Here is a 16,361-nt window from a genome sequence, read left to right as displayed (position 1 = left end):
CTGGGTGATCTAGTGGTCCCTTCTGGCTTTGAAATCGATTAATTATTAAAGGGTTTGTAACTAAAGATGAGCCCCGCCTACAAACACTCACAAACTTTGGATTGGATGGGGACCTGAGCACAAACCTGGCTCCAGATCCAAACTGCACAGCTGCCCTCTACTTCTCTTAAAGGCCTGATAAAATCTTACATCCAAACACCTTCAAAATCCAGATTCCACGTTTCCACCTGCTATATTTGGCCAAAGCGAATCTTGCTGGTTCCTACCTGCAGTGGATAAAGTTTGGCACAGGGCTGTACTGGCTGAGAGCAGCTGGGTCTAATTCACGGCTGATCTCCACATTATCTCCTGCCTCTATTCGCACACAAGCCTTATTCTCATCTTTGAATACCTGCCATTGCAGGGAGGCAAAAAGCAGAAGCAGGAAGTCATCTGGGAGGAGACAGGAAAACAGCTTCTTAGCAGCTTCAGACAAAACTATTCTGATTATGTTTAATATTATGGTGACAATGATTAGTAGTTAGCAGTAGGAATTTCAGACAGTAAAATACTGCCCTGGATGATTGATACTTACACAGGAGAAAACTGGCATCAGGTTTCTTGGCAAAATCAGGCAGATAGAGCCACTTAATCAGATTGGAATGGATTGTCCAGCGAGAGGTTCTCCACGGATAATCTGTTGGCAAAGGGGTTCTTTTCATCACACAAAACATTTTAAGCTAATTTCTGAGTTTACAGCCTAGAAATGTTCAAGTTGAAGCGCACCGGCATTTCTCAAGGGAAATGGCACATGTCTGGATAACAGCACATCCTCCTGATAGCACAGGGTTGGCACTATTGCTACCAATAAAAGCAAGCTCTCGTCAGTGCTGAAACAACTAGTGTTGATGCCGTGAGTTCTCCAATGTGAGTTGAATCAACCCTCTGAAGAATTCAGTGGGAATCTGTGACAGGGTGTCCACCCCACACCGGCATGTGAAGTGTTAAAAGAGGCCTAGAGAGACTGCATGGGGCACAGTCAATAGGAGAGAGGCTGCAAGGAACAGCCAATCAGGGCCCAGCAGGGTCACATAAAAGGAGCTGCAGGGCAGAATAAAGGTCAGTTGCTGCTGGGAGCCCAAAGGATGAGGACTGTGTCCCTAACAGGCTGAAAGAAAGCCAGCACCACGGACAGGTCAGTTGCTGGCAGGGAACTGAGGGAGCAAGAGACAGCTCCTGATTGGCTACAGGGACTGAACAGCTGAGTGCCCTGCAGTAAGGGCAAAGAAGATGCTGGGGCCACGGAGAAGTGGTCCAGGGGATCGTAGCAGCGATTAGAAGAACTAGAGGTGCTGCAGGAAGCTGCTATATACAGGGTCCTTGGGCTGGGACCCGGAGTAGTGGGTGGGCCCGTGTCCCCCCCAGTCGCCACTGGGGAAGTGGCATGATCATTGAACTGAGACACTAACCCCCGGAAGGGGGGAACATGGATAGTGACATGGCCAAAGGGCTGAGCCATGAAGAGGATACTGCAGTTCCGGCAGTTGAGGGAGGGGTTGTAGGTGGAAGCAGGGATGGAGTGATGGTGTGCAAGCTGTGGACAGGGTGGATCAGCCTCGAGCTAATCCCCAGAATGATCATGAGGAGGCGACAGCCTGGTGGTGAGTAATGCATCCCGTGAGAGAATCTTTCAACTGACTTTAATGGGAGCTGGACCAGAACCTAACATCTTTGTAGTGTTATTACTGGCATGCAGTTTACCACATAGCAATTGGGCTTGGGATTGAATAGAGATGGAATTGTCCTGGTCTATTCCAGTGTGTTCTCTGACCTATGCTTGTTGTAGCTCAGAGCCAGCTGAACCCAGCCAGTGATTTACAGCTATTTGGTCCTCCTGAAATACCTCACCTCATCTGTTTCTCTGCCGTTTCCTGGCTGCCCCCTCCCCTCCAGTCCCTTGGCTGTACCTGGTGTCTCTGGAATCATGGAATGACTTGGCTCTTCTGATTCTCATAGTGCAGGGAGAGCACATGGGGTGTCACCTATGCTAGGAGGTGAAACCAAGCCAGTCATCCTAATGTGACTGTAGCCTTTTGAAGGGAAAAACCATAGAGAGGAAAAGAGCGAGAGAGAAAAGCTACAGACAAGAGACACAATTTTACAGGGATGTATTAATAATCATCATAATACTAATACAATGTTTGGGTAAGTTTTTTGGGGTCACCTGACCAGGTAAAGGTGCTTCAGCTTACATAGGTTTAAAAAGTCTGGTCACTGGATGCTTGTGGTGGAGCCTAAAAGAAAAGGTAAGCTGGACCACAAGAGAACTAAGAGGAAAGGATGGGTCTCCCCTCCGAGTGGGCGGTAGCCTCCAGGGATTATTGCCCAGTGGTTTTCAGTTGATTTGCTGTTGTTTTGGGGGCAGATAATAAACAAGCCCTGAGGAAAGGACTTTAGAGGACTGAGGCTTGGAGTGTTATTTCCATTCCCGGGTTGGTAGAACATCCCCACTAGCTTACACACCATCATCAGGGACTTTCCCCTTTCGGTGTCCCGGTATGTTCTCTTCTCCTTGCAGAGCTGGATGGGATATGGCTCAACAGCCCTCACCAGTCATGTTTTGGCCAGTCCTCTTCCAGGTTAACAGTGACTGCTGGGGGCTTTTCTATGTGTTCACTCAAACCCCCACTCAGACAAGGCACTGTGTTGCATTTACCTTTGCAGAAAGCAGGAGGGAGGCCAATGCATAGCAAATACTGAAAGGTCATGACACTGGCAAGGAAAGAGCAGTATCTCAGCCAGACCTCAGCCACTGCTTTCCTTCGGCGGCGGTGCAGCAGGTAGATCAGCCAGCAGCCGTGGAGAAGGGCATAGAAATCCATACGCTGCTTAATGACATTCACGGCCATGATGAGACACACCTGAAAGAATGGAATGTTCCAGTGAGCCGGGTGGCGACGCTGTCCGTCAAAGCCCAGGGTTGCTCGGAAAGCCCTCCTGACCGCTTAATTTTTCAAAGGTCACCACTGCGGGGAGCATTAGCTCTTGGCTGTGTGGGAAAGTCGTACTGGTATCAGCTAAGATGTGAATTTAAACCAATATAATTTTAGCAGTATAGCCCTGCCATGTGGACACTCTTACTCTGGGATAAGAGAGGCTTTTTTCAGTTTCTTACGTCGCTTGAGAAGGAGTTTAAACTAATCTGAAAAGGGCACTCATTCCAGAATAAGAGTGTCTACATGAGAGTTATACCCATATAACTATAGCGGTTTAACTGTACTAGTAAAACTTTCCCATGTAGACCAGGCCATAGTCAAAGTTAATAGATTAAAGAAAGGAGAGTTGGTTGCTAGGGAATAAAATACGAAGAGGAAAATTCTGCCTTTCCTTCCACAAGGGTGACTTCCCCTGAACCAATGCTATGACGGGAAACACTGAGAGAATCTCATGTAGTGAAGAGAATGACTCTGACTACAAGGGCCAGATTTTCAAAGGCTGGGGAAGGGGACGTACCCACAAAACAATGCATTCACCTCATGCTACAGTGCTACATCATGCTACATCATCAGCAGGCAAAAAAAAAAGGACCTGCTTATGGCAGCAATAAAAACTTTCTGCTGAACTTCCCCCTCCTTATCCTCTGGGAGAGGGAGCACAGCACTCCACCAGGGCACAAGAGCCAGCCGCTGCCACCCCGAAAGGGAGCATGATAAGCCCATGAAGACCAGGCCATAAGTGGCAGGCAGCCTGGATTTTAAAGCTGCCCTCCCCAAACTGAATCCCTGATACTGTAATCTGCTCTCTGGTGTGGCGACCTGGGCAGGGGAGGCTTCAAACTGCAACCCACTTCAACCAGGGAAATGAATCAACCCCTAAGAGCTCAGCATCTGCGCAAATCTGATCTCACTGATCATTGCTGCCCATAGCTGTATGGGAACACATTTTCTAGGGGGAGTCAATGGAGTTGTGCTTGTTTACACCAGAAGGGAATTTAGATTCTCTGTTTGTGTGTGTTTTCCACAGGCTTCTTAATGCCTCAATGAGCTATTGCTGGGGACCAAGTCCAAAGAGGATTGTTCTCCCCGATATTTGCTCACCTCTAGTCCAAACTTGTAGAAACTATAGTTGATAAAGTATTTGATGCAGCTGAGTAACCCATCATCCAGGTGCTCTCGGGTGATGGTATCAGAAATGATCCCTGTAACAGGTGGCATCAGCTGGTTTTGAGTCCGGTAAAAGAGCTGGTGGTGATACACAGTCACTTCTATCACCATTAATGCCAAGATGGTGAGATGGTTCTGCAAGGGCAGAATGAAATGGCACCAGATGTTAATGGCATCCTAAATGCAATATTGAGCAACCCGCACTGAGAAAGGCAAACGGCAGGACAAATGAAGCTTACTAAACTGTTGTTCTGAGCTGTGTCTTGTCTGTTACATTGGATGCAAAGGGTTCTGCCTTTGCTATGTTCTGTGAAGTGCCATGTACATTTACAGCACTATAAAAGTGTCTCATGAGAATAATAAGGCTATGAGAAATGAATGATAAATGCTTCTTTTCTCTCCTGGAACATTGCAACCTGGTGACTTGGGAAAGATTCTCCCATGGACTTCTCTCCCATAATACTGGAGTAGTAGCTATACTGGATTCAGACCAGTGGCAATTTCAAGGGATAAGATGTTCCTTGAGACAAACAATAATGACGCTTGACGGTATGGAGAATGTTTACTGGTGTCTCATAAGCTGCTGAAGCAGAATGAGAAGAAAACCAAGTACAGAAGAATGGCTGAGAAAACCTTCTAATTTTCTTTGGTAGATCTTCTCTCTCTTCCATTTACCCTGTCACCGTTTTTTAATCACATCTTCTCATTAAGATCTAACCAAGATTTATTTTAAAGAAATTTTCAAATCCCCGTGTTGCTCCCTCTTCCTATTTCAAGCTCCTCTTTCTGCTTGTGCATGTCAAAATCTGACATAGCAGCAGAGGGTTTGTGCTGAGTGAAGCTGCTGACTACCCCTGTTACTCTATTTAGTAATAGTGTCAGAAGACAGCACAATAAGAATCCTACCTTCAGGCAGGGTAAAACATTGTCACCGCACTTCCGTAACCCTCCACACCAATCGGCGGGATCAACAGGAGCGACGTACAACACTGATTTCTGCAACAGCTCATCCAGGCTGTCATGATAGTAGGTTCTGTTCTGGTACAGCCCCTATGGAATGAAGCATGTTTGTCTGAAATACACTCTCAGAAACTAACTCCTTCAATAATAGGGGTAAGCGCAAGTCCTAGTAGCTCCCCTACTGTGTTTAAAAAATTTTTTATTTCTACCAATTTATATCCAGAATGTAATGTGCACACAAATAGAACAAATGCCGTCTAATTTACTTTTTTGTGGTAGGCATTGATGATTTTCTATGCCAGAAATTTCACTCAAGAGTGCTTGGTATATTTCTTGCTTGGCAACGCTCCTATATGCATAGCCATCTTTTAATTTTATAAGCCTACTGACAATTCATTTCTTTGTGCCCAATAAGTAACATGAGAGAAGTAATTGAGTAAAGGAAATCAAGTTCCCTAGAGTACTTTGACCTGGTAATGAAACAGGGTATGTTTAATATGCAGCAGGTTCCACATGCGCCGTCTGTGCATGGCACATTGGAGCACAGTAGATTTACATCCCAGGTTGCCACACATGAAATATTCATGTAGACATGCCCTCAGTCAGGACTCATGAATCCTGGGTCTGCTACTTGCTGTGTGGCCATGGGCAAGTAACTTCTTTTTGCCTCAATTTGCCATCAGTTTGAAGCTCAAATACAAATCAGGTAGCTATCCATCCTGCTGTAATATTGGAGACCCTAATTCTTTTGCCAGCACAAAAATTTAACCCACCAATTTTGCGGATGTGAAAACTGTAGGTATGAATTGTGCCCACAAAAGGAAGGTCTCTGTTTATCTGCAATAGCCCCCGTTCTTTACTATCTTTCAACAAGCAAGTTTCAAAACTTTCCATTCCCTTTCACATTGCACAGGTGTTTATCAAATGCAAACCTACAAAAGCTTCTCGGGAAAGCTTTGGCTGAGAGAATTGCATTCCCAGGTCTATGTTAAATCTTGTCTTGATGTGGAAGTTGCACATTATTCAAATATCAGAGGGGTAGCCGTGTTAGTCTGGATCTGTAAAAAGCGACAAAGAGTCCTGTGGCACCTTATAGACTAACAGACATATTGGAGCATAAGCTTTCATGGGTGAATACCCACTTCATCAGATGAATGTAGTGGAAATTTCCAGAGGAAGGACACTGCTTGCTGGCTGTTCACAGAACTTTGCTGAGTGTGATGCACTAAGAGTCCCACCCCCTCCCTAGGCTTCAGAGCCCGAACTCTAGTCTGAGATGCAACATCAAAGCACCATCTATACAGCTATTTTTAGAGGGCCAGAGTGAGTCTGTCGACCCAGGCTGGGAGGTTCGCTTTTGCTCACTCAAGATATGTCCTGAGTGTTTGCAGAATCAGGACCTGAGTGCTCTAGAGTGCTCACCTGCATACAGTTTGAGGAGTAGTCATGCGGCCTGACGAATTTCAGCTGGTACATCATTTTACAGATAACCATCACACAGGACCAAACTGTGCAGATCTTTGATGCATGAGGGCGGAGCTTGGGATAGGGCAGGGCAAACACCCAAAGGACGAAGAAAGGGTAATTCATCAAAGATACCTAAAGTCATTGCAGGAAAAAAATCAGAGTTGTTTCACTGTAACTTACCTCTTTGCTGGTGTGTTTGTGGGTTGAGGAGTTCAGCTTGTGGTATTTGCAACAACACAGTACAGAATAACAGATAAACTATTAGATAAAGCAAAAGACTATTTGAGGAAAAAATATGCCCTGATGGTTTGGGATGGCAAGTAACGCTGCTGATTAGAAAATCTTGTCTTTTCTGCCCATCAGGAAAGGACCTATTATAAATGTAGTAAGTGATATGATTTTATTTACATTTTTCTCTTCCTGATATTTAAGGATGACTTTTTACCTTGCAAGAGACTAAGTGACATTTAGGTCACTGTTATGTAGTTTCCTCGCTCTGTAAAATTAGATGTCTACAGTTTGCGCAGATAGATTCATGAAAAACATTTATGAAAACCTGAATCTTAACAGCAACAAACAGGAACAATTTGGGTTCTGGTGAAGCCCTGTCTAACTAGCCATTTGCACATGTATTTAATTATGAAATCTTGGGTCTGAATTACATGCGCCACCTAAGTTTCAACTAAGGTTTATTCTGATGGCTGCAGGGAGGAAAGGAAACTTTGCTTAGCAAACTGAGAAGAAAACCAAGTAGGCTCTATTATGCCATATCACATCATGATAAAATTTCTAAAACAAGTCCGATGCTGCCCCACATCTAGGCACAATAGCAGTCCCTGTGCTTTCCTGAATTCAAGGACTACACAGCTTAACTAAAGGGCAGGGAAGAATAGGGTCGAAGTGAGGCCATGGTTCTGCATCATCCACCAAAGCAATTAGCAGAGCTGTTCGTTGTCAGATGAGAGTTCATGCTACACCTTCTTTAAGGTGGCATGCTGGCTGCACTCCCCAGGAGATCTTGGAGGCAGTGTGCAGGCTGGTGCATTAACCTTGTAGCAGGTTGGCAGACTCTAGGACTCTACATATATATGAAGCCTTTATGAAGGTGCATTGGAATTATAGCAGCAAGTCGATTCAGCCAGGTCCATCCAGAATATATAAAAGTGTTTAGAGCCTTTCAAAAAGCAGAGGAAACTAGGGAATGGGGGAGAGGTGTTGGATGGAAAACCCTAAACAAAGCCAGCTTGCAGAGATCGTTTAGATTGAGGTTTATGTTTGTTTGGTTGCTTGACTTAACAATAAAACAAAACCCCAGGAAGCTGCTCAGTTTGGACAACATGCAGAGTGTGTAAACCTCATTAAAAGCGGGAACGCCCACTAATATACATTTCTATGTACTTAGAGGATTACAGTTACTGGCCTAAAATACGAACATAACTGGCCATGGCGGAGATCTGAGTCTCTTGTAGCACCAGGAAAGGAGTTTGCAGAAAACAAATGATATTTTCAGGTTCTTCATACTATTCACCCACCTCCTGGAGAGTGATCCAGATGACCCAAGTGGAGACAATTTTAAGGATGTGCAGCTCTAGGACTCTCCAGGCTAACACCTGAGTTTTATGAAACTTTTCCAAAAGCTGCAGGAGAAGAGAAGTCAACTTGTCGATGACCAGGCACCATTTATTAGGCTCTCCCACTAAGAAAAGAAAAGTGCTGGATTAGTGCTTTAAAATAACTTTTAGAGATTATTTCGGAGACAGAGAAATAGAAATCCTTAGCTATTTTTACTGCTTTGTCAAATAACTTGTCAGCTATGTCTTCATCCTCCACATCAGCGGAAGGAAGGAAGAGTTCAGGGGCGCCAGTATTGTGGTGGAGAAATATGGGATTAAAGAGGTCAACAATAGCTCATACATGGAGTGCTATTCCTTCCTCCGGCTTTGGTGACTATTTTGTATTGGCATAATTAAGCTTTAAGAAATAAGCTGTGAATTCCACTGCCTCACAGTTCCTGCTAGAGCAAAGTCAGGTTAGGAATAAAGAATAAAGCAAAATTGTATTTGGGGCGTAGATCCAAAAAAAACTATATATCCACCATGCTTTATATCTCCATACTTACTAATCATTATTGATTCCTACCACCTTTGTGTTTAGGGAGGACAAGGACTGCAAGTATGGTCAGCCCTTGGGCAAGATTCCCACTGCTATACACCTACAGTGCCTGACATCAACCCCTAGAATAAGAATACTCAAGCACTTGCCAGTACAGATGCTCCCCGGTTACGCAAACCTGATTTACAGAAATCCGGACTTACGGAAAAAGTTCCGTAAGCTTTTTTTTTTTTTTTTTTTTTTTGCGTAATTGTCGGAGATACGTTCCTGACTTACGCAAAATGTTCCGGAACATAACGCTTGCGTAATTCGAGGAGCTTCTGTAAACTACATAGTATTGGCTTTGCTCCATGTAAAAAAAAAAAAAATCATTCAACCAATGCTGCAAGGAGCTACATATCATCACCTGATTTCTCCTGCTGAGCCGCTCCCATGGTTTCATACACTGTTGTATTCTCTATCTTGTCCGAGGTGGTTTGATTTTCACCATGCAGTTCATTGGCTGCCAGCCTGTTGGGAACACAAGAAAGTTGCTAATGCCAGACAACTTAGACATTGATCCCTTTACCTTGTGGTGTTAAAGAGAGTTAGACATATTCTGATATTACACAGTTTGTGATCCATTATTTAATTGCCTGCAACTAGACTGAAAGGGAACAGAATACAAAGTGGAGGTATACACCTGTGATATATGTATAATTTACGGGTGGGATTTTCAAATGAGCTCATGGTTTGCCTGGCTCTGCTCTGATTAAAATCAGTGGTAGATCTCCCACTGAATTTAACAGGAGCAGAATTGGACCAAAGCTGAGCGAGTTTGAAAATCCCACCCTATTATGTTTGTAAAGAATACGACTGTGTTGTGAGCCTGGGGTCTAAAGTAAAGCAAACAAATTTCATGTAAATCCATTTTTTTTTTTTAATCTGTCTCCAATATTTTCTTAGACATGCTATGACAGTGCTGCATATCTAAAACAAGTGTTCCCAATGTCCGATTTCTAAGTACAAAATATACTAGTTGGTTCTACTATAAATTCATGGAGAAGTAACATGAGTAAATCCATTTACTCCTAATCCGAGTTACGCCTATGTGTCATCCAGGCATCAAGAGCAGAGTAGACTCCAATGAAGCATACAGAGAAATGCATTCCTCAATGTCATTTCATTCTCACCTGTTTTGCAGTTTCCAAATATTTTCTTTAAGCCTGAAAATTAAAAGCAGGAAAAATATAACGTCAAATATTGGATTGTATCTGTCTAGTTTTCTACAACTTACAGATTTATGGAGCCTTTCATCCCAACAGGCCCAAAGCAATTCACAATATATGGCCATGTTCATACAGCATCCCTGGTTATTAATAGGAATCAAACCCAACACCTTCCGCAGCTACCACTCAAGCTATCAGTAAGCAGCTAACAGAGAGCAGCAAGTGATTATCCTTGCTGGGGAGAACCATTAGAGAGAATTTGACACACTAAACAAGTGTTTTGCACCTACACTGCACTAACTACAATGCATCCACCTTGAGTGAGGAAAGCAGCTAACTTGCACACAGAATACTACCCTACAATCCAGGAAAGAAAATGTTGTCCAGGACATGTATGGGAAGGTTATTGGTGGCCTCCTCCCTATTTCTCCTTCTCCTCTCCATCAGTGCCATATTTTACTATCCTTGCTGAGCTCCATTGTGTGTTGTCCTACAGCAAAACGAAGTACAATCAAAATAATGGTGTTGGATATAGTTAAAAAGAAAATGTTTGGAAAAGGGTGAAGAAATTAAATGAACTCACATGTCGGCCAGGAGATACACCTGAGTTTCCGTTTTCTTTTTACTAGGGAAAAAATATAGCATAATGTCAACATATGTTCTCTTTAGCACATGGCTGACAGGATGTGCCTCATCCTCCCACATTATCTTCTGCATCACAATGAGGTTCAGTGCTAGTACCTTCCTTTCCAAAAACCCCTCCAAAAATAAGATCAGACCAATATTTCCGGCATTATACAGAGTCCAATTTTCAAAGCTGGGTTGCTAAATCAGGGAATGCATTTGTGCTTCTGGGTGCTCAAACTAACACATAGGCACCTAACACATGTGTTTCAAGGATCTTTTTTGCATTTATGGGAATCCTCCATGGGCATGGGGCTCCATGCCGGCATGGCCTAATGCAGGATTAGGGTTTTAGGCACCCAAGATTGAAAATTGGGCCCTTTCTCTATTAGGAACATTTACTATGTTGCATGCTACATGGTAATGGTTCAGTGTGTCCTCTACTGAAGATGAGTTTATGTGATTAGTGTTGCTCCCATTGAAATCAATAACAAAACTAACAGGGATTTCAGTGGGAGCAGGAGCAGGCTCTTTATATATTTATCATATATATTGGCATATTTCTATTATCCCCATCCCCTCCGTTCAGGGAAAAAACCCAATACAATATATATTATCCAAAGAAAATCAGCAAAATCAAAATGGAATGTTTTAGGTATAATAGAAGTCATTACAATTCATTAAGGGAAAGTAACATATTCATGGATTTCCACAAGTAATAAGATTTCCATTAAAATGCCTTGTAAATATTAAGCAATTTAAATCCTTTCCTGCTAATATTTTGGAAATTAAGGAAAAGTTATGTTGTTCTGTTCTTTCTGACTCTTATTTTGAGGCAAATTTTCAAACCAAAACACAACGTTTCCATACCAATGCACCCAGAAAGCCTCACAATTTTGTATGGAAAGAGGAATTTTTGAATGCAAAAGTGGGATTACTGGTGCACTATTTGCACACCTGTTTATGAGCACAACCATTTTGCCTGGCTTTGAAAATTTGGCCTATTATGTTTAAAAGACCAGATTTCAAATAAGCAAGGCATAGTAATTGCACATGCATATATGTGACTAGTTTGTATGTGAAATTCCCCCAGCTGAGTAAGTGCAGGACAAATTATCACAATTAAGTATTTGTTTCTGGAGGTGCCATTTTATATGTGCAGCCATAATAAATTTATGCACCAATTAGACATGCTGTAATTGCAGGCCGAACTTCTCTATAAAAGTGCCTTTGTTCCTCCATGTGCATCAGAAAACCAATACAAATTCTTGTAAATATATAAAATGTAAAGCACTTTCAAGTCTCATTTTCTAGCTGATAACTCTTCGGTAGGGACATGCTTTGCCGTTTACCAATGTGCAGGTCTGTTCACATACCTGCCAGAAGTACATTCATGCTTGATGGGAATATTACTCAGGTCAGTGATCTTCAGAAAATCCTCACTAAAGTAACGAAGCTGAAGGATGCAGGCCAGGAGAAAAGTGGAAGGAAGCAGAATCTTAGCAAACAGTTCTACCGTGTCATACTGGTCAAGACCCAGGTCTTTTAACCTGTCAAGGAAAAAGGAAAAAGCCTTTCACAGGTCACCCTTATAAACTAAGGGACAAATTTCTAGTAAGGATACTGAAAAAGGTTACTCTAGAATATAGTGAGGTAGCTAGTTATATGGAGCTACTGTAGTGTCCCTCACTGTAGAGAATAGACTGAGCTCAGTTTTAATGAGCATCAAGGGGATTCTTCATTGAGGCTTTTTGGATGCAGAGAGACCATATCGTTCTCTCAAGATTCCAGATGATTGATGGAGCCTTGTGCTACCAGTCATGGTCTCCCTAAATTCTGCCCTGGACTCTGAAGTCATGGCAGGGGCTACTGACTACACTTCATTTACAGAGATACACCCCTTTATTTTCAATGTTATCTTGAGATCACATAAAGAACCCCGTTGTCTTTTTTCAAGCACAGAACGTTATTCCCAAATTTCCTTCCTGCTCTCTCTCTTTCTCTAACCTCAGGAAAGATCCAAGGCCCACTTTTTGGGGGGGGGGGGGAATAAACTCCATTGATCTTAGAAAATCTACCACCATGTGGCTACAATTACTATGAAAACCCTCAAAATATTTAACTAAACAAAGTACAGAGTCTTTCCAGAAACGCTGGCTACAATATTTTCAATCTAACATCAGCGATAATTCCCAAAAGAAAAAAAGCTGATGAGTCCCTCAAGCAAGCCTGGGGTCTGTATTTCGGCAAGTCACCCGTTGTGGTTTGTTTGGGTTATATCCCACATCCTGCTGCCTTAGCCACATCATTGAAAATACAGAAACCACTGGGAGCTCTTGCACAGCCCTACAAGGGGAATAGGGTAACGCACCCTCACTGCACTATTAACTTCATAATAATGCTGTGAATTTATTGGGCTTTATCAAGGGAAGTGCTGAGGTACCCCAGCTCACACTGAAATCAGAGGAGGCACTCAGCACCTTGTAGGACTGGATCCATACTAATCCTTTCATCCATGCACTTCAGTGTGGCTACAATCATTAACTAATACAACACAGCCCAAACTTACTGACATTCCAGGCACACACTTACTAACCTTCACAGGCATTTAGGCCCTAATCCAAAGCTTGCTGAAGTCAAAGGGAGTCTTTCCATAGGCTTTGGAATCAGGCCGATGGGGATGGGATGGGCTCACAGGATGTGAGGGGGGAGGTTGTAATTTAATTGCGCTATAAAGGAGTGATGGGGTGGGAATGATGATTGAAAGGGTGATCAGTGCAACAGCGTATATGAGCCCTTTAAAAACAGGCCTACGCGCCTGCAAGGCATGCTGGGAAAGAGGACCTGGTTTATAAACCCTTTTGTCCCTCGTCCCAGAGAGGTTTTGAGAAGAGTGGTAGCTGCTGGTGGATTTCTCCAGGAGAGACCTAGGAAGTGAGCAAAGGTATCCGAGAAAGAGGTCTTGGGGCTGGGTAAAGATGAAAACCTTGGGCAAAGGAGTTAATTTAGGGCTTTGCCTAGAGTTTTCTTCTCCTGGGTGAAGTGACCTGTGTTGTGTCTTCCTGCTGGGGGGGAGGGGGAGGAAGGAAGCCCCACATTCCCCACGTCAGCTGAGGGAGCCTGTGACCAAGTAGCCAGGGATCCACCCAGGGACTGTGTATTTTGGGCCTTCTTTTCTTTGTTTATGGCTTTGTACATCAGTCTCTAGGGTGGAAATGCCTGGGTGAAGAAACTTGATGAGGAGGCAGTGTGTATAGTGAACTCTTGCGGCCAGGCTGCCCAGTTGTTTACTTGGGACTTTGGATATCCTGCAAGGGGTGGCCTTGTAAGCTTGGCCAAATGGCTAAAATGTCCACACCCATCAGGTACTGATCCTGAAGGGAAACTAAGGCAGCAGCTACACCTGATGATGGAGAGTTAAGAACCAGCCACTGTTAGCAATAGCTTTTAGTGGCTTCATGTAACTGTTGTGGTGGGGGACACATAGTGTGTCTACAGTGATTCAAGAGCCAGATACTGATATCTTTACTCATGTTGTGTGACTCACACTTACTTTGAGTTCCATTGAAATCAGTAGCTATCCTTATGGAGTAAGGTGGCATTTGGAATAAGGGTACCTGAATAACCAGTCTACACTGTGACAATGATTCCTTCAGCCTTGAAAAATTCCTCTTCTCATCTTACCTGGGGTGAGTAATTTTTGGATGAACCAACAAATTATCATTTTTCCCCATCATGGTCATCGTCATGCTTAATGCAGGTGAGCAGATTCTGAGTCAGATCCTCATTGGCAAAAGTCCATTAATGTCAATAGCACTACTTGTGGTATAGGGCACTATTCAGGGTGGGTGAGCATATCACAGTCTGGTCTATAATCTCTGTCTTGTCTATTGGACTGTAAGGTCTTTGGGGCAGGGACTGTTGCTTGGTATGTTTGTATACTACCTAGTACAGTGGGCCCTAATCTAGGGTTGATGCCTCAAAGTGCTGCCATGATACATATAAATAATAACATAGATTCCTAGATAAAACAAGTGAAATAGGATTTCCAGGAGGATACTTTTGTTTCATTTCTTTAAAATATAATCAGAGTCCTTACCCCTCCTCTGACAGTCCCAAAGTCAGGAGCAAGAACCCAGAAATGGTTTTAAACTGGTAGGCATACACAGCAATGAGGACCACCATTGAATAAGAGACAACAGTGAGCCAAAAATACTTCAGAATTCGTCTCCACCACTCATAGTGAACCTGAAACCAAATGCATCTCAGGTTAGATGAACCTCAGTTTGTTAAGTAAACTGAAGACGGCCCACTGACAGCTAGGTCAAATCCCCTCTCCTATCCAAAATGCCAAACTGAGAACTTCTGTTGATGAGTCTGGAACATTTGACAGAGAGAGAGAGTGTGTGTGTGTGAGAGAGAGGTTTCCCAACAAAGTGAGCAGCTTGGATATCTTATTCTATCTGAGACAGTCACTTCAATTCAAATTGAATGGTAGCCATAGCAAATGAGAAGCTTCATAGACTAAGGATAAAATATAGGCCAGCAGCTGTATCAAGATAACCATACAGATGGCAAAGCAGGATACAAAAGGGCAAATCCATAGCTGGTGCAAATTGTCATAGCTGCATTGAAGTCAATCGAGCTATGACAATTTGCACCAGCTGTGGATCTGCCCTGAAGGAAACAAAGTGGAGAGTGTGAGCACTTTAAATTCCAGTTTGCTTACCTGATATAAAGCTACACAGAACAGAAAGAGCACAATGTACAGTATTTTGTAGATCACTACTTTGCCATTGAAACTGACAATGAAAAACATGGCAGCGCAGAAATAGATCCAGTATTTAACCAGCATTCCTTTAATCAGAGAGCCAAAGATTTCCAGCAGAGGATTGTGCGGGATTTCCCTTTCTGTAATAAGAGCAATGCAAATCTGTCAGGTGTGACACTAGAATGTGCTTGGTTATTGTAACATTCTAATACCTCTATTATCTTTTCCCATTCCTCGGCTAGCAAATATCGATCCTAATGTGTTTAATGTCCCATGTTAAACTATGTCACAGACTTAGATTGTAACTGTGTCATATACTTAGATTTTTGGGACAGGGACCGTCTTTTTGTTCTGTGTTTGTACAGCACCTAGCACTGTGGGGTCCTGGCGCAGGACTTGGGCTAAAGTAAGCAAAGATGCTAAAGTAAGACAAATAAATAATATAGCAATATCATATATTGCTAATATAGTAATAATATTGCAATGGCTTCCTGGCCTTAAGCGTTCTTGTTAAATGACCTAATACATTGAGAGATTTGGTATCCCCTATAATGGTGACTCATAGGAACAATGGTGATGGGGAGCAAGAACCACAACAGGCAGATGGAGTATCAGGGTGGTCTGATGATATAGTGTTACGTTTTCTTACCGTTCGCATCCACTGTCACTTCTGTGAGAGTTTCTTGCTTCTGCTCCATATGTCTTTTGATCATATGCTGCCTTAGCAATAGCCAGAATGTGAATGCATAAAAGATCTGCAATTAAACCACAGCTGTGCCTTACTTTTTCATGGAAAGAACCCACATAGAAATGCAAATAACTCCTCTCCCTAGGAGTATGGATTCCTAATTCTCTGTCCAAATGAGGTGGAAAAATAGTAGCACAATGAAAAGAAAGGCTGGCCCGGTGCTTAAATTTTCCATATGTTTAAATTATAACTAAGGAGCAGAGTCTAGGTTGCAAGGTCTTAGGGGCCACACCTATCTTTTATTATGTGTTTGTTCAGCGCCTCGCACAGTGGGGATGATCCCAGGCACTATTGCAGTACAAACTGAGAATAATCCTTTGCAAACCAAC

The 16,361-nt window shown here is 43.0% G+C and overlaps 1 protein-coding gene across 1 annotated transcript in view; it reads right to left on the bottom strand.

The window, feature by feature from the left end:
- The window catches only part of LOC135886927 (piezo-type mechanosensitive ion channel component 2-like), a 59,639-nt gene that overhangs the window by 34,557 nt on the left and 8,721 nt on the right, over nucleotides 1–16,361 (bottom strand). The window contains exons 10-23 of the mRNA XM_065414702.1: nucleotides 15,934–16,039; nucleotides 15,243–15,424; nucleotides 14,613–14,761; nucleotides 11,890–12,063; nucleotides 10,473–10,514; nucleotides 9,854–9,886; nucleotides 9,088–9,191; nucleotides 8,102–8,265; nucleotides 6,492–6,701; nucleotides 5,049–5,147; nucleotides 4,077–4,277; nucleotides 2,696–2,900; nucleotides 575–676; nucleotides 267–432 (exon numbers count right to left, since the gene is read on the bottom strand). Coding sequence (XP_065270774.1) covers nucleotides 267–432; nucleotides 575–676; nucleotides 2,696–2,900; nucleotides 4,077–4,277; nucleotides 5,049–5,147; nucleotides 6,492–6,701; nucleotides 8,102–8,265; nucleotides 9,088–9,191; nucleotides 9,854–9,886; nucleotides 10,473–10,514; nucleotides 11,890–12,063; nucleotides 14,613–14,761; nucleotides 15,243–15,424; nucleotides 15,934–16,039 — 1,937 coding nt within the window. The remainder of the gene's footprint in view (nucleotides 1–266; nucleotides 433–574; nucleotides 677–2,695; nucleotides 2,901–4,076; nucleotides 4,278–5,048; nucleotides 5,148–6,491; nucleotides 6,702–8,101; nucleotides 8,266–9,087; nucleotides 9,192–9,853; nucleotides 9,887–10,472; nucleotides 10,515–11,889; nucleotides 12,064–14,612; nucleotides 14,762–15,242; nucleotides 15,425–15,933; nucleotides 16,040–16,361) is intronic.

Source organism: Emys orbicularis, chromosome 12 (assembly GCF_028017835.1).
Source record: "Emys orbicularis isolate rEmyOrb1 chromosome 12, rEmyOrb1.hap1, whole genome shotgun sequence".
NCBI classification, from domain to species: domain Eukaryota; kingdom Metazoa; phylum Chordata; order Testudines; family Emydidae; genus Emys; species Emys orbicularis.
The sequence above is the reverse complement of the archived record's forward strand: the minus strand, read 5'-3'. Positions and strand labels throughout refer to the sequence as shown.